Here is a 23,668-nt window from a genome sequence, read left to right on the forward strand (position 1 = left end):
TGGTTCACTGTGCGTAATGACACATGAAGTGCCTTTGTCCAGTGCATGTACACGATAATCAGTGAATTGATCCACTAACAGTTTTTCTCGAGCTCCTGTGTGTCGTAGTTGTGTTGTCCACCATGATTGTTTACCTAGTTTACAAAGTATGTTTTGTGTCCCTTGTTGTCCAGTTTTCCTCTTGCTTGCATTTTCAGTTAAAGTTAAAGTTAAAGTTCAAAATTCATGTGATTATTAAAAATGCTTTACTAAAAGCCCTACATACCAGTTATAGTTTCCTTAAATTGACCTCAAATATAACGATTGCTGCAGTCTTCGGCCCAGACTAAAACGCAGTGTTTTCTTAAACACTGGTGTAATGTTTAATTCCATATATGTTACAACAACTTCACTCAGAAAAGCCTTTGCATATGAAAACAGTGGGTTTCCCCGACTTTTAGTGGGTAGAAATGGTGTGTGAGACTTGAGAAAAGTATGCTTGACTCATGCAATAATCATGAACAACATTTCATATTAAAAAATGAAATAATGATATTCAAATAAAATTGAATAAAATGTAACCCCCCCCCCCAAAAAAAACCCAAACAAAACAAAACCGGTATCACCCCCCTCCCCCCTCTCCCCCCTTTATTAATATATTAAGAGTATACCCAATTGCCCAGGCACACGACACCGCTGGGCAGCTCCATCGTAAATCAGCAGGAATTCAATTTGTCTGCCACCTCTATTTCCTGCCACTTCAATATGATGTAACTGCCACAAAGAATCCCACAATCAAAATGTGTATTCAAGGGTCAGATCATAATATGATTATTTCTAGAAAATTCAACTGGATCGGTAATGTTGTTTTTAGTGTAACACCACAACATGCAATTTGCAAAGCTTTAACCCGATTTATACCTCTGAAACCATCCCCTGGGACAGTACAGCAGGTTATTTATATTGCACAAATGACAGAGAGGCCCAGGTTCATGGTTAATAGCAGCAGGGTGGCGTAGAGTGATATATGGTTATAGCCAATTAGATTGGCTGGGGGCAGATTTATGATCTCCCTTTTCTCTCTCTCTGTCTCTGTCTTCTCTCTCTCTCTGACACACACACACACACACACACACATAAACAGGAATGCATGCTTTCTATAGTCATGTTACAGACCATGGTGTTTCTTCCACTGGAGCTGTGTTTCATTCACTCACTCATTTGTTCGCTCTGCCTCATGTTCTCTAATTTCGTCTCTTTCTTTCATGTTTTCTTTTATACTTTCCGTGGTCATTAGCAGACGGGACACGTATATCTGACAGAAATAATACAATGTCTTCTGTGCCACAAAATCACAAGAAACGGATGTGCCTGCTCACACACACACACACACAAGAACTGAAATATCTAAGAGCTCTACTGAGTGTTACAAGTTGTGTGTGGTGCGGCGGGCAGTGAGTGAATGTACGATTCTGCTTTATGTTTGAGTGCCGGAATGGCTGCTTATCTCTGAAGAGAGGCACCTGCTTTAGACTCACTGGTGTGTGTCATTTGGCTGAACCTTTTCTTATCTTCCTGCATTCCTCAACTACACTTATTTCACGTTTAAACTCCGCTCCATACCTGTGCCTGTTCCTGGATGGTTTTGTCTATATATGGTGTGTTTTTTTTTTTTCCCCCTTTTGCCTGCATTCATTTAAAATACCAAAGTATAAGTGAGTACATGGAGTAGACTCCATGTAAACATGCAGAGTCGTACCTGAGACGACAATCTGTAAATCTCTCTGCAAAACATTCCAGTTATTTCCTCCCTCTCTTCTCGTGTTTTTATGGGCCTGGTTGCTGCATTACTGTAAAACGTACTGCTTCATATTTTAAAACTATTATTATTAATATACCTGACTTATTATGAAGTACATGGTATATTAATAATTACAAATTACTGACTGTGACATAAACACAGTCATATGCGTGAGAGCGTGATGCACCCAACTGTGCCATCAATCAAATTCAGTTACAAGAAGCCCGCTGAGACTAAAGGGAGTTAACGGATCTCCGTGCTTTAATTGCATGATAATGCTATTTAAAATCTGATCTTGTCCATGTTGAATGTACCTACTCAGTGGGTTTACCATGATACGCCAAGAGGTGCCATTTCTACTTATTCTAATTCCATGACAGCCCAGTTATTGCCCTGTCTGCACTCGGCTATAGACGGCTCGCTGCTAGTGGGCTTATCTTCTCTGGAACATTGTTTATTCCATTGCCATGTTGGCTTTATTAAATGCCTACATTATTACTGATGGATGGCAGACTGATTGCTAAGAGCAAGTGACCAGATAAGGAAAGAGAAAGCGAGACAGAGGCTGTGTGTTAGAGTGTGTGTGTGTGTGTGTGTGTGTGTGTGTAGTGTGTTAGTGCAGGCTACGTTTGAGAGAAATGAAATGAAATGAGTGTGTGTGTGTTAGAGAGAACGAGAAGGAGCAAAATTCTACGCAGTGTATCGGGGTCACGCTGCTCCAGAAAGTCAAAGGAATTAGTAGGCACCTCAAGGAAATTACACTCTGATGTGTGTGTGTGTGTGTGTGTGTGTGTGTGTGTGTGTGTGTGTGTGTGTGTGTGTGTGTGTGTGTGTGTGTGTGTGTGTGTGTGTGTGCGTGCGCGCGCGCGCGCGCGCGCGCGCATGCATGCATGCTCTTGTACGATGCATCGTGTCTGTTTCAGTGTCCCTCTGCTTGTCCCTTTGGGGGCCTTAATGAACAGACATGCTCTGCCAATCAAGGTCAAGGTCATTGCTGTGATTAGTGCCAGACATGAGCATCATTCTGTGCCCTGATGAGAATCAACAAGCGTGTACCACCGCTGCCAGCTCCATTAGCCGCCTGTGGAGCCATATTTGTCCTTGTATACCCATGTTGAACACATCTGGCACATTGCCATGAACTTGGCTTATTGGCCATCATTGTTGTTTGATTACAAGTGGATGTTGCTTGATTACCATTTCCACTTAGTTAATTGAGGAACAATCACCTGTTTGTTGCCTGTCGAGATGTCACTATTGTAGGCATCTGAAGAGGAGACGCTGTGCAGCAGTAATATTATACCAACCAACTCTAATTTAGTTTCTTTTTATTTTGAATTACACTTTTAAAACAACCCTGATGTATCCCCATACACATGCATGGATTCATGTATAGCTTATGAGATATGCTATAAAATGTTGTTGGGCCCCCACTGACCCTCCTCCGCCTCACCTGCTACCCTTCCTGCAATGTAAATTCCCATTCCCATTCCCAAGTACAGCACACAGAGCAGACTGCGGATGGCAGCTGCATTAAACCCTGAGACCAGAGAGTAGTTTCACGAGAAAACCCTGAACTTTTAACCATATCACACAGTCTTCAACAGCAGATGGCCTTAACTCAGTGATTTTGATCCATAGCATGATCATTGTCAAAGAAATCCTTACTCAAGGTCCACTTACTTGCTGTCTACGGAGCTTTCTACCATATCGCACAGTCTTAATATGATGGACTAGTGCTCCAGGTTGGCTGTGCGTCATTTTGTTAGTCATTGTGTTAGTTTGACTTGACTCACAAGACTGGACACCATGATTACCTAACAATGATTACCAAATTCCCCTTAAATTTTAAACTGAAATACCAAAACCAACTGACATGAGGTCAATGTGGCACTTAAGTTGCACCCAGGGGTGAGGACTTCCACGAGGACACTGAGACCATGTTTTCGGCGTTATGATCTATCTATCTATCTATCTATCTATCTATCTATCTATCTATCTATCTATCTATCTATCTATCTATCTGATTGGTTGTGCTTGACTCTCCTAATAACACGCAGAACTGCGCGCTGATCTGATGCGTACTTGCGCATCGCTCGCGCTGATCCTCACTTCGCCGTTGCGTGCTGCTGTTGGCCGACCGCGCGCGCTCACCGGCTCCCCATCTCGCGCACCTCGGGCTCCCGCCACCCTCTCCGAGCGATGACCGACAGAGACGAGACGAAGCCAAAGCCAAAGCCAAAGCCGAGGAGCAGCAGCAGCAGCAGCGGCGGCGGCGGGGGGACATAAGTGAGGGATGGACGGATGATGAGAGGACCGCCAGCGGGCAGACAGACAGGAGAACCGCTGTCGCAAAGGACGAGGACCAGGAGGAAGAGGAGGAGGAGGAGGAGAAGGGACGGAGGAGAGGGGGAAGCAGCAGCAGCCACATCTGCCGTGACTTTGGGGATTTCTCTCTGGCAAAGTGGGGACAAAAAAAGGGGGCGACGCCACCTTCTTGTGATGCCAAAATTCACCGTGTGTGAGAGGAATAATTAACGTGTCGGAATTACCGCGGTGGACCATCATGTCGGTTTTGGCGACCTCTTGTCATTTTTTCCCTCAGTTAAGGTAACGTCTGCTTCAACATAGTTGCGGTTCAAGTCCCCGTTTAAACCCTCTCATTTAGAGCAAACATCTTTCTTTTTCCATCTTTATCTGAAGCATCCCTTTGGAGACTGTTTGGCCTCCCGGGGCGCACGGTGGATTTGTTATGGGGGTAATGGTGGACGGTTTTTAAGAAGCGATAAACCCCCCCCCCACACACACCACCACCACCTCGTCCTCCCCCTTACATAAATGTTTGCGTGCCGTTAGTGCTCTCGTTCTCGGTTCTCCCCTTCCCCTCTCCCCCCTCTCCCTCCCCCTCTGAATAGGTTGCCGAGTATCACACGCAGAAGACAGACGCATCTCATATGCACACATAGACACAGACAGACCCGGACTTTCTCCTACGCGCACACGCACGCACACACGCGCGCACCCCACATGCATACATAATTCTACAGACCTTACCCTCCTCACCCACCCAGCCCTCCACCAACCATCCCTCTCACCCTCCACTATCTGATGACTCCCCGGCGTAGAGGTGGACGTGGTACGGAACCGATTGTAGCATCATCATCATCATCATCATCACCACCACCACCACCACCACCCTCCTCATCCTCATCAACACTACCACTGTCACCATCACCATCCTCCTCCTCTTCCTCACCACCACCACCACCACCACCATGTCCTCGTCGTCGCGCAAGATCTCCTCCGAGTCGTTCAGCAGCTCGGTGGGCTCGGACTGCGGGCTGGAAAGCCCCGGGGGAGACGGAGGGGACGGCGGTCTGGAGGCGGCGGAGGAGAGCCGAGGCTGCCCCTTCTCCTCCTTCCCCTCCTCCCACAGAGCGGCGCTCTGGAACGGCCGCAGCCCCGCCGAGAGGTCGGCGTGCCCGGCGGGCGAGGACCTGCTGGGACCCGGTGGACCCCACAAGAGGGTCACCAGGAGGAGACGCGTGAACCTGGACTCGCTGGGGGAGAGCCTGAGGCGGCTGACCTCACCCATGGTAGGCCTCCCAACTCTTGTCAGAAGACCTTGACTGTGCTTCCATGAAATATCATTAAATATTCCTGTAGAAAGTTGTTGCGCCATGTTCATGAAGGCGTCTTGTCTCCTGCATAACTTTAATGTTCAGTAGGTACTCAGCCAGTGTTGGGCTGCAGAATAGTGCTATTTACAATGTCCTATGCTGTACAGTCAAACTAAATAAATAGTTTTACCGTAGATTTGAGTGTTCCTCTCAAATCTTTTAAAATGTATTAGGCCTAGTTTATTTGTCATACTGAGTATGATTAGAGCTGGGCATTATCGACTACAATCAACCACTGTTGGTCTTCAGAAGATACTCAGTGATTTTATTTTTTTATTTTTTGTCGAGAAAAAGTCAATATAATGACCAAACAGCCAGTGGCATTTATTCCATTACACAGCTGTCTCCAAAGGTGGCCTTAAAAAACATTAAAAGACAACAATAATGTCAGTCCACCATAGTACGGTTTTCTGAAATCCCAGACAATGCCTTTTCTCATTTTATGATGTGCTGTGTGCTGTCTATGAAAAAAAGCCCCATTTCATCCTCCAGTCCTGATAGCCAGAATCATCTGGTAGATTATATAATAAATGTTGTTGTGAGGGAGAGAGAGAGGGAGAGAGAGAGAGAGAGAGAGATGCCCATGCTCTGTCTGTGTATATGCAGTGGTGTGAGGAGTGTGACAGATGAGCCTGTTTCTCTGTCTGTGTGTCTCGCTTCTGTGCTTCAGTTGTATTACAGGCTGTAATGTAATAAAGCAGTTATTAGAACTGAGCACAATTGTGATGGATGGTGTGTGATCAGGGCATTTGCTATTACAAGGTCCTTAGTGATGGTACATTGGTTTGGGATTTGATTGCATCTCCTGTAATGCGGCCCCTGTTATGCTGTTGATCGACAATCAAATATACAGATAAGTAGACAGACAGACAGACAGACAGACAGACAGGGATGGAACAGAAATGCCATGTGAGAGAAGACTTTAACTTTCACATGAATTAATCCTAATCTCAAAAGCAGCTACATAGTCGAGTGATATTAGGTTTAGTGCCAGTTAGCAGCAAGCGTAAAACTATACAGGACAGTCACCATTTCTTAATAATTCATACTGTATTCTCTTTTTCATTTGATGAGGGTGTTGCTAGCATGTTAAAGAGGTCAACTATTTATTCCAGTATGAAGTGCGAATGTTAAATCTGGATTAGAAAATGTTGCACTTTGGTGACTTTCAATGAAAAGGTGATCTTATTACTAAATTTTTAAGAACTGATCTAGTTTAGTGCAAACTTCTTTTTGTCTCCTGTACCACAGATTCTTTTTTTCTACCTATGCTATTGTCACAACAGTTAAAGCAGCTGTAAGCTATTGAACATTTTCCTTATCAACGTCTTATGGTTAACCCTTTTGTGAACAACTGCTTATTTTCATGTCAACCAAAAAACAGAACAACACAAGCATTTCCATGTAGCTTTCTTGCTGCGCACCTCTAGAATGCAAGAGCAATATGTACAGATATTTTTCTACATCTTTGGTTTAGAAAAATTTCTCTTCTCTCATTGGCTTGCTCAGTGATGACTTTCTTCACCAGTCACTTGGAAACTTGTGCCCTCAGCGATTTAAGGCTGGGCTTGTAGCATATATAAAAAAGTCAGCTGTGACATAATTATATTTTAATTATTATTATTACATAATTATAATTATTATAATAATATAATAATATGATCGTAATAGTGAGGTGGCACTGCTTTAATTGTTAGTTGCTAGTCCAGATAACCAAAACGGCAGCAGAAAGTGACTGAAAGAGTACGTCTGCAAAGTATGGTGTTGATTCTCAGTGGCATCAGTAGTACTAGCAAACGGTTTACATGACTGTGAGCCATTTGATTCAATATTGATGTGTATCTTAGTTGTGTTTTGTTAATCTGTAGTCCTTTCCAAAGATAAAATTGAAGTGATCCACAGTTAATCAAGGGCAGAGACAGAGATGGGTTCATTAAATGATAGGCGGAGGGATTAATAATAGCTGAAAAACATTCAAAACTCTCTCTAGTCATTGCTGCTCATCATGGGTTACTTGGCTATTTATGGCTATTTTTGTTGGTTCCCCACATAATGTGTGAGTGTAATGAGTGTTTTCATCAGACCACAGTAGGTCGTGGGAATAGGTTTCTCCAAGGCTCCAAATGCGCAGACCATGTGGTCCCATTCCTGGGAGAAATGAATGTTGCAGAGAAATCTATGAACGAGAGCAGTGATTGTCAGGCTTTTTTTGCTGCCCAGGCACAACCTTGCAAAATAATGAAATTCAACAGCACAGCTAAAATCAGAAGTTGGTGTATATTGGAGAGGACCACTGAGAGCCAACTTCAGCTCTCAGCTGCAGCTTTTACTGGCCCTGATCTTTAATAGATCTGTGAAAAAACAGGGCAGAGGGAACACTTAAAGACAGGTTTGTATAACACTCAGTGATGCTAATTTACAGCATTTACATAAGGGCAACATTGTGGAAGTGAATGTTTCTGTGTGTGTGTTCGTTTGCCTGTAAGTGTAGTTACAGACATCGGTTGGGCATCATTTGAGCCTTTTCTGTAATCTGAATATATAAGGGTCATTATGGTTGTGTGTTTTGGTCACAGGGATGAGGAAAGGGTAAATGTCCAACATCTTTTTACACTGCCTGAAGGGTGTTTGTGTGTATTAGGCTGGACTATAGAGCAGCTTAAACTCCCTCTGCCATAAAGTGGATTTCTACTAAAGCGTGTTTAATGTTATTCCACATTAGGAAAATTAGCCAGCAGACATATGAATATACTCACTCACTGTTTATTATCTTTTTTATTCTCTCTCTCTTTCACACACACACACACACACACACACACACACACAGTGGCTGCGTGCAGTGTCAGTTGTTGACTGCAATGGACCGTGACAGAGAGAACAGAGCATGCTCTCTGTGGTTGTCTTCACCCTGACCACACTGACCCAGAAGCAACAACACACACATACACACACACATTTACATGTGTGCAAACATTCATTTTCTTTCTCCCTCTCTCTCTCTCTCTCTCTCTCTCTCTCTCTCTCTCTCTCTCCCTCTCCTCCTCTCTCTGTTTCGTGTATACACATGGATGGTGGCCATTAGCTTAGTGACCCATGACGCTGATCAAAAGGCCCTGAGTGTTAGCCACAAATATGAAAAGTGTCAGACAAGTGTGTGAGAGTGTTAATGTGTTCAACCTAAATCTGTGGCTTTCCCCATCAGGAACCAGTTTTATTATGGAGTAGATCGCAGTTTGGTCGTTGTGCTGCGTGCGTACTGGCTGTTTTCCTGGAAACTGCTCCACACCACTTTGAATGAAGTTTACCTGTTGAAGCTGGTTGATTGATTTCCATCAATAAGCTTGTTTTCTTAAAATCTTGATGGAAAGCGTTGATCTACACACCCTCAATATGCATTCAGAACTCTATTGGCAATTTCTGTTCTCCAAAAGTTGTGAAAACCGTACACCGGTTTAGATTTTGGAAGCACAGATACTAAAACTCAAACTACAACAAAATGATTGTAAAACATTTTGTTTGCCTGTAACTACACAATCTGGTGATAATATCAGCACTGTATAGTAACACCGCTGACTGCACTGCTACTTTGTTTATCAGTGAAGTTGATTTGCTATGAAACTGTTACGCTTTTAAACATTATTTTTGTTTTAGCATTTGCGCCTTTATTACACAGTCGATAGTGAAGCTGAGATAAGTAAGAAGGTGAGAGAGAGGTTTATGACATCCAACAAAGGTCCCCAGGCAGAATCAAATCATGGACGTTGTGGTTGTGTGGCGTGCACTGCGAGGATGCAGCTACCAGGGCACTTTGTCATGCTAGTATTGATTTTGAAATTTTGTCGCCGTAATTGTTACATACTACAGTATTAGGAGTGCAGTAAGAGCCACAGTAGAATTTATAGATGTACATGACAATGGGCTGATGAGTAACCAATGCTCAAAGTTGTTTTCAGTCTACTGGATGACTTACAACTTGCACGTTTTCTTTCTTATTGATTTTAGAGATACATCATTGTCTCCCCAAGTGACCAGAATTTACTGAACTACTTAAACTGGAATTATGCTTCTCTGAAGACACACATAAACATCCCTGCGAGTGAACACATTGTTATGGATAACCGTAGGTTGGAGAGGCTGGCCGAGGATTTGATGCGCATGTGCGTAAAAGCATAATTCCAGCTTCATAGTGACAAATGGCACAATGAAATGTTTAGGTCAGGGGAAAATATTCACCCCTGCCATGTCCGATGCACCGGCTGCATTATGCCACTAACACTGCAGTGCATCATAGTCACATTAATTGCTGTACTCAGAGAGGCCTGATGAGTCTCATGCTGGTACACGATTTTCTATTTTCTTTAGTAGTGGTGGCAGCTTTCCAACTGTGCTGTGGTCACTGTCCATACCAGTTCATGCTAATGGAAATTTTGAGGAGGACTATGCAATAAAACGTGGACCGGAGGAGCTGGTCCGCTGCTCTGAGTGTGCGGTGGTGTTTGTGTCGGAGGGAATCGGTCACACAGACGGAGAGGAAAGGCAGGTTCACATACGGCAGAGAAGAGTACGGCTGAACCTCACGGGGGATGAAAAGCAATGCAGGGCAACAGAGCAAGAGGAATGGAGTGAGTATTGGTGAGATTCTGCTCCCCTCCAAAGGTAAAGAAACAGAGCAAACAAAGGAGACAGAGTGGTTTGGATAAAGAAGAAGGGGAAGTAGAGAAAGAGAGGGTAGAGGGGGAAGTGTGTGTCTAAAAAAGAGAGAGAGAAAGTTTGTGCAGAAACCCTCAAACGGATGTTGTTGGATGCTCTTTGATTTTAATGGAACATTTTGTTTTTCTAATCCTTCAGTTTCCTGGATGCAGTCAATTCACCACCATGAATTCTGTTTTAGCACGGTTTAGATTAGAGCGATCTACCAGCTGTTAGCCACATCCTACCATCTAAGCACATTTGTGTGTGACTGAGTGAGATTAATGTGTGATTGGGTATCAAATTGTGTGTACAGTAAACATGCCAGCGATTGCAACAATGCAGACTAATGATGATGTATATGTACAGTATGTTTGCACATGTGTGCATGTGAGGCTGATAACAGTGAGGGCCTGTGTGTTTGACCATGTTGTAGGATCTTGTGTGTGCACACCATAATGTGCATGTTCTGTGGTAAATGAGTAGCTGAATCAAGGCCACAGTAAGAGGAGACTGTTGTGAGAAAGCACCATTTCTGCTCCACACACACGCGCATACTGTAGACTTTCACATAAAATGGGGAATAGAGAAGTGATGGGAAGTAAAAACATGTTTTTTTCACCTAACAAATCTGTGAAAATACGGCCCGCTGGGTATTTCTTTAGCTATCAGGCCTGCACAGTTGCTTGTGTAAAGTGCCCATCTTGCTCCTGTTGTTGCTAAGGCCTGCTGTAGCTAAAAGTGAAAACATTTTTGCATCAGCAGGCGTTGTTTCAAGTGGCTCTGACTGCTACAATATTCTCAGTTGTTGGCGTCGTTGAGGATATGGACATAAATATAGCATAAAGACTGAGAAAAGAAGCTCCAGACATTTGTAATGTTTTGTCTGATTGGTAGTGACATCTAACCCTTACTTAACCTGATAGTGAAAGAACTATATTCACCTTTTAAATCACCTGCCGACTGACACACACGGTCTCTCTCATTTCTCACGCTCTCATGCTTTCGCTCTACAGACCCATAACTCACTGGTCTCTATCTCTCTCGTTCCCTCTCGCTTGCGTGTCTCTTTACACACATGCACACATACAGAATCGCTCCTGTGTCCGTCCGGAGTTGGCCGAGGCCTCAGAATGACCCCTCCAGCTGGCACACTGTGTTCTAGTATTGCCACTGCAGCCTTGCATTTGAGCCGTATCACAGATAATCATGTTGGTCCCGCCCTCTCAAGCTCAGGCTGTCAGTAGCGCAAAATATGCCAGCTTCACACACAAATACAATCCAGGAGTGCACTCTGGTCAACTCTAAATTTGTAGCATTATTGCCAAGTCTTTTTTTTTTTTTTTTGCAGAGCTTTTTAAGAAGAAAAATTAAACACAAAAAAAGATGAGGGCAATTCTTTTCCCCAAAAGAGTGGGCTATTAGCGCAGTAGCTCCTCTTTATCACACTCACAAATATGAAACTTAATGAATGTAATGTTTTTCTCAGCAATTACACTGTAGAAACTGCTTAGACTCTAGTAAAATCTATAATATATTTTGCCAAAAATGAGCAAATGAGCTGGAAAGGTTAATATCTCACTTTTAGTTTCCTTGAGACGTTTGTAAGCTTTCACAGACAGCACACACAGGAAAAGAACATGCGTTCCTAACAAACATTAACTGTGGCTCTGTTCAAGCATGTGCAATACCAGGACCCTGAAACTAAAGCAGTGAAATGGAATTTAGCCATCATTAAATTTATTATTTACACCAGTGTTTCTTTTAACTACTGTCAAATCTCAAAATGCTATTAAATATGATAATGTTCCGATGTTCCTGGTTAAAACACCAAGAAAGGAAGTGTAATAATGTGTGTAAAATGATTTTATTGGGAATTACTGAATATGCAGTGTTTAGGTGTTGAGGTGCAGTAAATGCTATCACACATGGATGCACAAATAAATGCATAAATGTACACTCTCACAAATGATTGTCTAATATTTTCACTTTTTCCTGTAGACGCAGACTGTTCAGGAGGCTCTACAGCGAACTCTACAATTCTACAGACAACAAGAGATCAGGTAAGACTGTCTTTCTGTCTGGCTGTCTTGCTGTCCGTCCTCTCGGTGGTTCTCCTCTCTGACTCCCGTCCTATTTTATCAATCTCCATACTCACTTTCTGTGTACATGCTGTCTTGTCTTAGTGTCCCTATCACTCATTTTCTCCCCATTACCTTTATTTTTCACTGCTCCCCCTCATCTCTGCCATCATTCACTCTTCCCTCACCACTGGAACTGTTCCTCTGTCTCTCAAAACTGCTGCAATCTCTCCAGTTCTGAAAAAACCCGGTGCTGATCCTTCCAACTTCAATAACTTACGTCCTATTTCTAACCTACCTTTCATCTCCAAAATTCTTGAAAAAACAGTGGCCACTCAACTTCACTCCCATCTATGCCGTAACAGCCTTTATGAACAGTTCCAGTCCGGTTTTCGTCCCCTCCACAGCACAGAAACTGCATATTTTCCCGAAATATAATATCTGCACTAAAAATCTCCAACGACCTCCTCATGGCAGCTGATTCTGGTTCACTCACAATCCTCTGACTTGAGTGCGGCCTTTGACACCATCTGTCCACCACCTCCATCGGCATCACCCACACCCCATTAGGGGTGCGCACTCAGTTCATTCAGCTCAAGACCCTCACATCCCAGCCTTCTACTGTCACTTCAGGTGTGCCCCAGGGCTCTGTCCTGGGGCCCCTCCTTTTCATCATCTACCTCCTTCCCCTTGGCAATATTTTCCCGAAATATAATATCAATTTTCACTGTTATGCGGATGACAACCAGCTCTACCTCTCCAGCAAACCCTCTTCCAACTTCCCACCCTCCTCCCTCACCGACTGCTTAGCAGAAATCAAATCCTGGTTAACCTCAAATTTCCTCAAAGTAAACAGTAATAAAACTGAGGTTCTCCTCACTGGCTCTAAATCAACACTATCCAAATCTGACAGTTTTTTTCTCACCATCGGCAACTGCTCTGTTTCCCCTTCCCCTCAGGTTAAGAGTCTGGGTGTCATCCTCGACAGTACTCTATCTTTTCAATCCCACATCAATAACATTACCCGGTCTGCGTACTTCCATCTACGTAACATCAATCGCCTCCGCCCCTCCCTCAACCCCCACACCACTGCTATCCTTGTTCACAGCCTTGTCACTTCTCACCTGGATTACTGTAACTCCCCCCTCTTTGGTCTCACTCACGCTTCAACTGGTCCAGAATTCAGCTGCACTGGCTCCCGGTCAAGTACCGCATCAACTTCAAAATCCTTCTGACAACATTCAAAGCCATCCATAATCTTGCCCCTCCATACCTGTCGGACCTCATCCATGTTGCCACGCCCTCCCGTACCCTCCGCTCTTCTTCCTCCATCCACCTGACTGTCCCCTCTGCCCGTCTCACCACCATGGGGAGCAGAGCTTTCTGCCGCTCTGCCCCCCGGCTCTGGAACTCACTACCACCCGATCTAAAAAATATTGACTCATTTTCCCTATTCAAATCTACACTCAAAACCCACCTGTTCCGGATTGCTTTCTCACTATGATTTTAATTGCACTGTCAACCTCTTTTTATATTGTGTAAACTTATTCAATATTGTGTGAATTTTCTATGTTTTATTGTTTTACTGTCTTCTTGTACGGCGACCTTGAGTGCCAGAAAGGCGCCTCTAAATAAAATGTATTATTATTATTATTATTATTATTATTTTCTCACTTCTCTGTCTGTCTGTCACTCACCTGTTCAGTCTCTGTGAGCCTTTCACCGACCCCGCGACCCCTCATTCTCCCTTCTTCTCTGTCCTTTTTCAGTCACACTGGCTCTCAGAGAGACACACACACATGCATAAAGACACACTCCATCCTTTGTCTCTGCCTCTCTCTCGCTGACCCTCCCTGTCAAAACAGTAAAACTCAGTAGAGAGGATTCAGCCAAGCACAACACGTGCTAACATTGTCCATGAAGCATACACTGCATACAAATATAGAAACGGTCTCAGAGTTTCTCTCCTGACTACTCACCTTCACACACTGCCCTTACTTCTTGTCCCTCACCTTTTTTTCTATGCTTGATTCATGTACAATGGAGCTGAGCCCTAGTTTACTTTAAGTGGTGGCCTTCAGAACTGGTGTCTCTATGAGGAGTGTGTGTTTCAAGTATGTGTGTATGCATATAAACATTCTATATGATTATCTGATACACAATAACACAATTATTGTCAGTACTAAAAAGCAAATCAACCTGAAAGCAAACTATATTCCCTCTGTTGGACAGCACTTATAGTTGTGGCCTTAAAGCTTAAAAAATAAGCTTGTGATTAGAGGGTCTCTAGCCTAATTCCCCAACTGACAAAATAAATCTGTGCTGGGAAGTGAAAGAGTCGCACTTGCTCCTCCCTGATTATCATTTCCCTGTCTTTCTGTTGTCCAGCTGCTTCAGTGGATCTGCTCAGTGAACAACAAGTATGAGCACACAGAGGCTGATTAAAGTGTCAGGTCACCCAAATCACAAAAACAATAGCCGTCCATGCAGATGGAGCTGACTGCACTGAAAAGTGGCTTTTGAAAATCTCAGCAGCAAGTGTCTTTCCACAAACTCCCCGTCATTCAGAATAAGCTGCAACACTCAAAAAGCTTTAAACAGATCTGCTTTCTTTTGAAGAAATAGTCCTGAAGAACTGGTGACAGCAGAGTTTGTCGTGAAATATTCATCCTAATGACTTTTGGCACAAATAATGGCTAAAAACAATTGTACATGATACATCTTGATGGGATCAGATGGAGGTTGATTTTGTTATCAGCTTATTTGCGCCTTATTGTTATTTCCTGATCTCATGGTTAATCATAACTTACCCTGCGTGTGTTTGGTGTGTGTGTCTCTGACAGGTGTCAGGAAGTTGCCAGTGAGGAGAAGCAAAGGGAGCGGAGAGAGGATAAGTGCCCATTTCTAGAAAATTCTGGTTCAGAGGAAGATGTCCTACAAATCCTACAGTACATGGCCACCATACTGGGTAAGTATGTGAAGTAAAGTAAGATGTGGGTGTGACTTATTGTGTTTCACAGCGAAATATAGTTTTCAACCCTTTGTTTCTCGCTGTGTTTTTGCTTAGGATCGATTGTACTGTGTTGTGTTATTTTTATTAGGCGGCAAGACACACAGAGGCACTGCGTCTCTCTTTCCGTGCATGTCCGTCAGTATCAGTATTGTTTGTTGATGTGTGTGTGTGTGTGTGTGTGTGGAGGCTTACACAACAGCGCGAAGCCATCGCCTAGAGGCTGGACCTCTAAAACACATTGCAGACACTTTAAATGAAAAAGGGAAACACAGTATCATGGCCTAGGCAGCACGCATATAGACACAAATATACAACTATTTACACATGCGAAAACACACACACTCTGTATGACTCACTCTTCAGGCTTACACAGTCTCTATGGCCTAACATGAAAAAACACACACACGTTGTCCTGGTGAGTCACTCAGTACAGCTTCGTCCTCCCTCTGTGGCATCTAAGATCTTTTCCTGCCTCTATCTGCAGTGTTTTACCTCCTTCTAGTCCTCCTTCTCTGTCCTGTCTTTCTGTTGTGCATAGCTACCACTGTATGCGTCACCTGCACTGTACACTATCACTGTGTGTGTTAACTCCTCTGTCCTTCAGTCATCAGCTTTCCTCCATGCTCTGCTCCCTCTCTCTTTGTCTCCTTCTGTCTTTGCCTGCAATTCGTCCTCACTTCTCTCCATCTCTTTCTAACCTTCCTCATTTGTCTTTCTTACCCATTTATCCCTCCATTTTATGTGGCTTATCTGGATGTGAGTCACGGTGGCAGCAGGCTAAGCAAGTAGCCCAGACATCCGTCAACCAAGCCAGCTCTTCCTGGGCGATCCCGAGGTTTTCCCCGGCCAAATGGGATGCATAATCCCTGCAACATGTTCTGGATCTGTCCAGGGATCTCCTCCCAGTTGGATGTGCCTGGAATACATCCACAGGGAGGCGTCCAGGAGGCCTTAATGCCAAAGAAAGCATCTGTGCCCAAACTTCCTCAACTGACTTCTTTGAGTTAGAATGAGCAAAGGTTCTTCTCTAAGCTCCTTCTTGATGTCCTAAGAGCCAAGCCATCTTGTGCAGACAACCCCTTTTGGCCACTTGTATCTGGGATTTAATTCTTCCAGTCACTACCCAAAGCTCATGATGATCATAGTGGAACATTAGAGTGTAAATCAGCTTCAGCTCAAGGATTAGCACCCTCTTTACCCCAATAGTTTGGTGGAATGACCATGTCACTGCTTATGCCACCGCAATCTGGCTATCAACTATCACAATCCCATCTGACCTCTCTCCGCTGTGTGTATGCCGCTCTGTGTGCCAAGTGTCATGGTAAACTCATCTGAATTTATGATTTTTGTGTGTTTTTGAGCTGGTGAAGTGACTCTTTTGAGGTACAGTGCAGTTTTTACAGGATTTGTCACTGCAGTCTCAGCACCTACACACCTGCAGTGCACATCAGCCACAACAAAATTTCAAGTATTGTTCTGTGGGGTTTCACTTTTACATATCTGGGCACTGCGTCAATGTAAGTTGTAAATGTGTGTTTGAACGTACGTATAGCATTAATCTGTTAATGCTAATTTTACATGCGTTTTCAACACCTGCATTTTTCAAATGTGTTTAGAAGTAGCGTCACCTCTTAGTGCAATGCTGGCAATTTTCTCTAGTTTAGTTTAGTTGTGCCCTGGTAATTAGTGCATTCCAAATTTTTGTTTATTTTGGGATTTTTCTAATGTTTTTCTATTTTGTGGTGTTAGGTTTTATTCAAACCAAATGTCAATTTTAATTTTGCTATAATCCTTTAATCCTATTTTTTTTCTCGGTTATTATTCAGTCAGTAGGCATGTGACAAGATTATTTAATCTTATCAATATTCATTATTTTAGCAAAGCTTTGATGTTTGATTACTTTGAACACTGATTCTCTTTGGTTGATATGCTTAAAATTACTTTTGCCAAAGTTGAATCGTGGCCAAAACATATCATGGAGCAGAGGTGATGTTAGGCTTCATGTAAAAGAAGCAGTGAACCAAGATGCGAGTGTGTGGAATGCTCAATGACGTGTCTCCTTAACCATATTGTGATGTATGATTTAAATATCTGATTTGCATATATGAGTTTTTTTTTTGTCATTGTAGGCATTTGATTGTGTGCAATTGGCTGGGTTAGGCATTGTGTATCACTATATAAAATGTTATATATAAAAAATGGTGTGCGTCCTCAAACAAGTGCAGCTCTGCATCTCTGACAATTGGTGTTTTACATTCCCTCTCTCTCAGGAGTACCATTCTGTGAGCTGCGAGAGCATTTTGGAGAGGAGTTCTTTGGCCTCTGCTTTGAAGAAAATGAACGAGTGCTTCGGGCCGTGGGCGGCAACCTCCAGGACTTCTTCAATGGCTTTGACGCCATTTTGGAACATATTCGCACCTCCACGGGGCGTCGTGCCTCATCCGAGAGCCCCTCCTTCCAGTGCAAGGATCCCCACGAGGAGGAGAGAGGGAGAATAAAATTGGACAAAGTTGGACAGCGAGGAGAAAGAGATGGGAGAGGGAAGGTGTTGCTTCTTCATTGTTTTAACCCGGCCCCTTTTGTTGGATTGGTCATGCCAGGGTTGATCAGAGCTGTTGCCAGGCGGATCTTTCACTCAGAAGTTGAAGTGGAAGAGGTGCCACCTTTAACTCCCTTATTGCCCAATGAAGATACACAACAGACAGACGGTGACTCCACAACCCCCACCCCAACTGCGTCCCCCACCGCCTCACCTTCCTCATCCCCGTCTCCTCCCTCTCCTTTCCCAACCTCTGTTCCCACAGTTTGCTTATCCTTCCAAATCCAGGAGACGTGCCCCCCTTCCCTCTCCTCCTTCCCAAATGCTGCCACAGTGAGCATTAAACGCCCCCCTCTCTCACTCTCCAACAACCCCAGCGATCTGTGCATTGGCCTGGCCACGTTTTGCCGTGCCTTTCCATTTCACCTTGTCCTGGGGCCTCGCATGGAGCTACTGCAGCTTGGAGAAGGATTGAGGAGACAGGCTCGCATTGAGCCTCACCGGAGCCTCTCGTTCAGGGACTGTTTTGAGATTGTCTCGCCCAAGATGGAGCCTTCGTTCCAGGGCATCCTCCTGAGGCTTGCATCCCCATTTACCATCCGCACCAGGCCCGATACCACACAGGCTGGCACCAAGGAGAAGGTAAAGATATCACAGTAACAGATGACACTGTTTGTCCAAATCCTACTTTTCGCCTTTTGTAACAATAGTAACTGCCTGGTTAACTGCAATTCAATTTACAAATGTAAAAGATAGGCTGCTGGTATGCTGTCTGTTTTTAATCAACAAATGCCCTGAAGAGACTAAACCAAGGATGAATCCAAGTATTGTCTGTGTAGCCATCGTGGAGCTCAGCTGTCATCCAGACATGATTAAAACACATAAAAAAGCTGTAATGTTGCAGTGGGTGACTTATGCCATTATGAAAATGAACACGAGCATGGGTAGTTTATTTGAAAACTGGCTCTGCCAATCAGTTTTTGATCACTGCAAAGTAACTCCACGTTAGGCAGACTGCTGAGAAGAGTAAACCACACTGGCTATGTTCATTGTAATAAATCAGTATATCACCAAATCTTTTAGCACAATGAAAGCTGAAAATAATGGAGTTCTGGCATAAGATACTTATTAGATACTACTGGTATCAGACTTTACAAATGATACTTGCAAATAGGCCATAAGTCATAAGAACGTAATTCATAGTATTACAATGAGCATTATTTATAAAATCCACCCATTTAAGTAGCACATTGATTAATTGCTGAGTTGCGTTATGACCACGTTTCTTTTTGCATTTGATACACTCAACTCTGTGTCATAGTCACGCCCAGGACCTTCTGTCGTGGGAAAAAAGTCTAAAAATCCCCATCTGCGTGCAGTTATGTTATCAAATGAAAGTTTCCAGTGTTTCATTTGAAACAAGAAGGTCCAGTTTGTTACAAATGTCCCCACTGAATGATTACACACAGGTTTCCAGAGTGTTCTAGGAGGAGGATATAAGTCCTGACAGCCCTACAGGCTGAAGGGTTTGGTACTCTTAGTGTTTTGGTGTAGCTTCTTAATAAAAAAAAAAGTAGAAAAAAATCAAACTGTTGATGGCACTCTTGTCTGTACCGAATGCCATTCCACCACATGCTGCCCCACATCCACAAGCCTGTGATGTTTTTGCATGGGAGGAACGAGGTTTGAGTCGGTTCCACTTTGCCAGAAACAATTAATCAATCCGAGTTGTATGCTATATCCAGTCCTTTATTGAATGGATGGTCTCCGCAGGCTGTCGGTGTCAGCACCAAACACCCTGATGCTAAACAGAACTGACAGAGAAGAGATTGATCTGTCTAGCCACTGTGCTGTGTTGTGTGTAAGTACAGTATGTTTGTGCATCTTGACTTTGTATTGAAAATGGCTGAATGTAATGGTGCCCAATTAGAGAGGATATAAACCCTGTTATCCACCATAAAGGTATAAACCAGTTTCTGATAGTTTTACTGGTACTGAAGAAGCACACTGGTTTGGACAACTGGATGGTACAGGAGGAAAGGTGTTTGTCTTGGTGTGTGTTACCATTGCAGAGACACTATGAATGGTTGGTGGGTGGGAAGCTGTTGAGGGATCTTCTCCCTGCCACTGGATCTGTATATACTCTCTCCCCAGGCAACAAAACACACCAGTTTCTTAATATTGTGTAAAGGTACATTTTGGTCACTTGAGGAACATGATTGTAATTTTGAGGGAACAAACAGTAGCGGTAAAACAATAGACCATTAAAGAAAGGGTACCCTAACCTGTCATTATATTGTTAGTGTCATTGATTCTGAGGCAGCTCTCACACTTTTGTTGAACACAATTCCTCCCAGCTGTATTTACTGGTTGTTGACACATTTGAACTTTTGCTTTTACACTGTTTCTCTTCTCCTGCTGCGCTGTCCATCTTAGTGGTGTCTGGTGTAGCTGAGGACTAATTTTGTGAGTGAACCAGATGATAAAGGGATTTCTGTGAGAATGACCACCGCACTTTGTGAGGTCTTACTCACGTGGATTGTTTCAGCATTTCAGAGCACGTGCAGGCATAGCATCACTATGAGGTGTGGTGAATATAAATGGTAAATTAATTAAATGGCATGGTGGTAAATCATTATCCTTTCAGAGAGTTAACTTACTTGTCTCGTACTTTTTAAACAGCTGTGTCAATTCATAGTGGCACAGGACAAAAATGACTTACAGAATGGAGAGATGGCTTCTCCAAATAAGAAAATTATGTTATTTCATGCATCATACGGAGTGGCAAAATGTGAATATACAGCCCCTCAGAACTGGAGCCAAAAGCAGATGGTGTGGTTAAAGGTCCTGTCATGTCATTTCTTCGCTCCTTGTCATAGAGCAGTTTGCACTGGTCTTTGCCCTGGGATGTAAATAGATCCCCCAGACAGCAAGAATACTCACAAGATACTCAAACCAGTTATACAATGTTTTTCAAAACAAACCTGATACAATTGGCATTCGCAGATTATGCCAAGTAACTTCGTGTGTTAACTTTGCTGCAAGATGCAAGATTTCAATTCATGTCATGTTAATCCTGAAGTTAAAGTTGTATGCACAAAGGATTACAGGGGGCAGTGCATCTTGTATAAATCTAGATATCATACTTAAGCATGTGTTGTAAGAGCTGGGGTAAGGATTACTGCCCTTGACCATTATCTAGGGCTGCAACCAATAATCATTTTGTCGTTTTGCCAATTCGTTTTCCGCTGATCCACTAACTGATTAAACAGCTTATCAGATAATCAGCCAAATATGACATGGTCTATGGTGGCTTGTTAATTTGATTAGATGTAGTAGTGAGTACTTCATAACTTGTGAACTTGGAGGTCTGAGAAATGAATGATCCATATGGCCTGCTCTCATGAAAGCTGTTTGCACTGCAGTATAAAGGCTGGGATAGCGTTTCAGCTTTATGTACACAGAGCCCTAATTGGGTGGCCTATCTTTAGCCAAATAAACCAATCCTGGAGGTTTACTGCATTAATCTGAACAGATGACAACAAAACGTGGCTATGTATGTTCACAGATCCTCCATACATGCATGCAGATGCACATGATATCATTCCACCCAGAGAGGGAGCAGGATTCCCCTCTTCACAGTTAGACCTCAAGTACCACTACAGTACATTTCCTCTCTAGCTTTCATCTGCTCTGTCGGTATCGCTCATAAATTCACTCTCAAGTCATTGTCTCTCCCCCTCTGCTGCTTTCCAATTTCGATCTTTTTTTTTTCACAAAGCCTGCTCTGTTTCTCCTCTCGTTTATTCCCAGCTTTTTCATTTTCTCCCTCTTATTCATTCAGACAGTAAATTGGTTTAAAAAGGGTTTACAGCTGTCAAAAATGGAAAAGCAACAACAGTTACTTAAAAGCGCTTTCTCTCTCATGAGTCTTCCCCTTTCTCCTGTTTCCAGTTCTCTATTTGAGTTCCCTGATAAGGCACGCTCCACTCTGCTTTTTCTGTGATTGGCTGGATTACATCTTGTGGTAGTTGAACACATCGGATCACTCACAAATATGTGTTTTACTGAAAGTGCTAGTGAGCTTTTACAGCCTATGATGCAACACTATCCCAGTTAGAAATGTTTAACTTATTTTTAATGGCATCTGTTCTGTAGGATGTAGTGCTTTTTCGAAATAAACCATTTATAACATTTGAGTTTTGGCCTCTTTGGATGCCAGATGAGTGGGATTGGCAATGAACGTAGATTACTGTCAGGAAGTTCAGTCCCAGAATCGCATTCGAGTTCAAGGTGAGCTGAAGTATCAGCGTTGTGGTTCTGTGCAGCGGCTCTATAATCATCGGCCTTTCTCATCTCTCCCCTCTCTACAGACCGCTGGTCGAAAACGGACTTGAGCGCATTCATGAGTCAGTGTAGCTGCCTTTTCTATTCCCTTTAGTGTGCGTGTCACCAGTGATCAGGCCTGGCACTGCTGAAGTTTAAGTCAGACACTGCCTCCAAGTGTTTTTTTTTTTTTATTTTTACCATATGAATCTTGTGTCACCTGGGCAGGGAAGCAGAACAAAGAGAGAGAGAGAGAAAGAGAAGGATGGGCTGACATTTTCACCAGAAAGGGCAGCAAGAGAAGGCGACAGGCCAAGGTAAAGAGGCCACAAAAGAGCACTCCCCTCTGCTGCGCTGTGTGCGTGTGTATTTGAGTGGCCTGTAGTGGATTTTCTTTCCCGTCTTCGCCCAGGGACACGGGCTGTGCAAAAGACATCCCAAAGACCAACTGAAAAGGTCAAATCGCATCTGTCTCCCTGCTTAGTGTGAGCACTGTGGTCGGCACACAAGGGAGGTTGCACAGGTTGCACTGTCAAAAGCTCTATTCCAACCAGCACATCAGCCTGTTCATCTGCCTCACAGCTCCGTCTCCTGTGCCCTCAATATGAATCCTCCTTGCCTGGTGTCGCAGCCTCCGGCAAACAGAGATTTTTGACACACATTAGCCTGTTGTTACGCTGGCTGGATTAGATTTTATGCTCTTTTATGGTCTTTCAACACACAGAATGTAGTTTCGTCATGACATGCGCTTGATTGAATGACTGATTGATGGATTTAACCCCTTCAAGCTCCACTGACCTGGCGAAGCTTTTGATTATTAGTAGGACAGCTGTGTGGGCAGTTGTTTGTGAGTGCAGATGCTTTGAAGAAAAGAGCTAAATAAGTCCAGAATGTGTGTTTAGTGTGTGTTATTGGTTGTCAGACATGATGCACAAGGTAACGCCCTCACTTTTTGAGGCAAGTGGAACTGGATGCTGATATTTTCTTTCTCTTGAAAATAACAGGATGAGACATGAGGCAGAGAATCCATGAATCACAACACCTGCCTCCACAGTAGTGATGCCATTACTGTAAACATCCAAAAGTTCCCAAAGTCTGTGGGTCAAACAGTCAAAACGCTGGTTAGGATGTGTCAGGATGAGTCAGTGCTTTTTAATGGGTCTAAGTGAAGAGTATGTGTGAATCTTCGATGTTTAGAACAAAAATACAGCAAGAGCTGGAGCCTGGATCAGCAGTTGTCTAGTGTTCAGATGTTATCCCTGTGCTCGATGTAATAGGCAAGTTAAAAGGGGAGATTGAGGACAAGGAAGATTGGTTAAAGGCCCAGGAGTACTTTCCTGGCGAAGCATCAGGATGTTCAAATCTCCAACATCATACTTGTTAGTTAAATAAGAAGTATGGTGACGTTACTGTATTGCATTTGTAGGGGTTACTGGCTGAGGTTCGTTTGCCTGTGCATGTGTGCACCTGTGTGTCTGAGCACAAAGAGAATTTTGACATTAGCACCACCTTTGATCTGTATCTAGATAAATCACCACCGTGGTGGTTTGTTTGTTCTGT

At 43.4% G+C, this 23,668-nt stretch overlaps 1 protein-coding gene across 1 annotated transcript in view; it reads left to right on the forward strand.

The window, feature by feature from the left end:
- Positions 1–5,055: 5,055 nt before the first annotated feature.
- The window catches only part of gucy1a2 (guanylate cyclase 1, soluble, alpha 2), a 35,544-nt gene continuing 16,931 nt past the window's right edge, over positions 5,056–23,668 (forward strand). The window contains exons 1-4 of the mRNA XM_070829517.1: positions 5,056–5,376; positions 12,151–12,212; positions 15,074–15,198; positions 17,514–18,424. Coding sequence (XP_070685618.1) covers positions 5,056–5,376; positions 12,151–12,212; positions 15,074–15,198; positions 17,514–18,424 — 1,419 coding nt within the window. The remainder of the gene's footprint in view (positions 5,377–12,150; positions 12,213–15,073; positions 15,199–17,513; positions 18,425–23,668) is intronic.

Source organism: Pempheris klunzingeri, chromosome 4, assembly GCF_042242105.1.
Source record: "Pempheris klunzingeri isolate RE-2024b chromosome 4, fPemKlu1.hap1, whole genome shotgun sequence".
NCBI lineage: Eukaryota > Metazoa > Chordata > Actinopteri > Acropomatiformes > Pempheridae > Pempheris > Pempheris klunzingeri.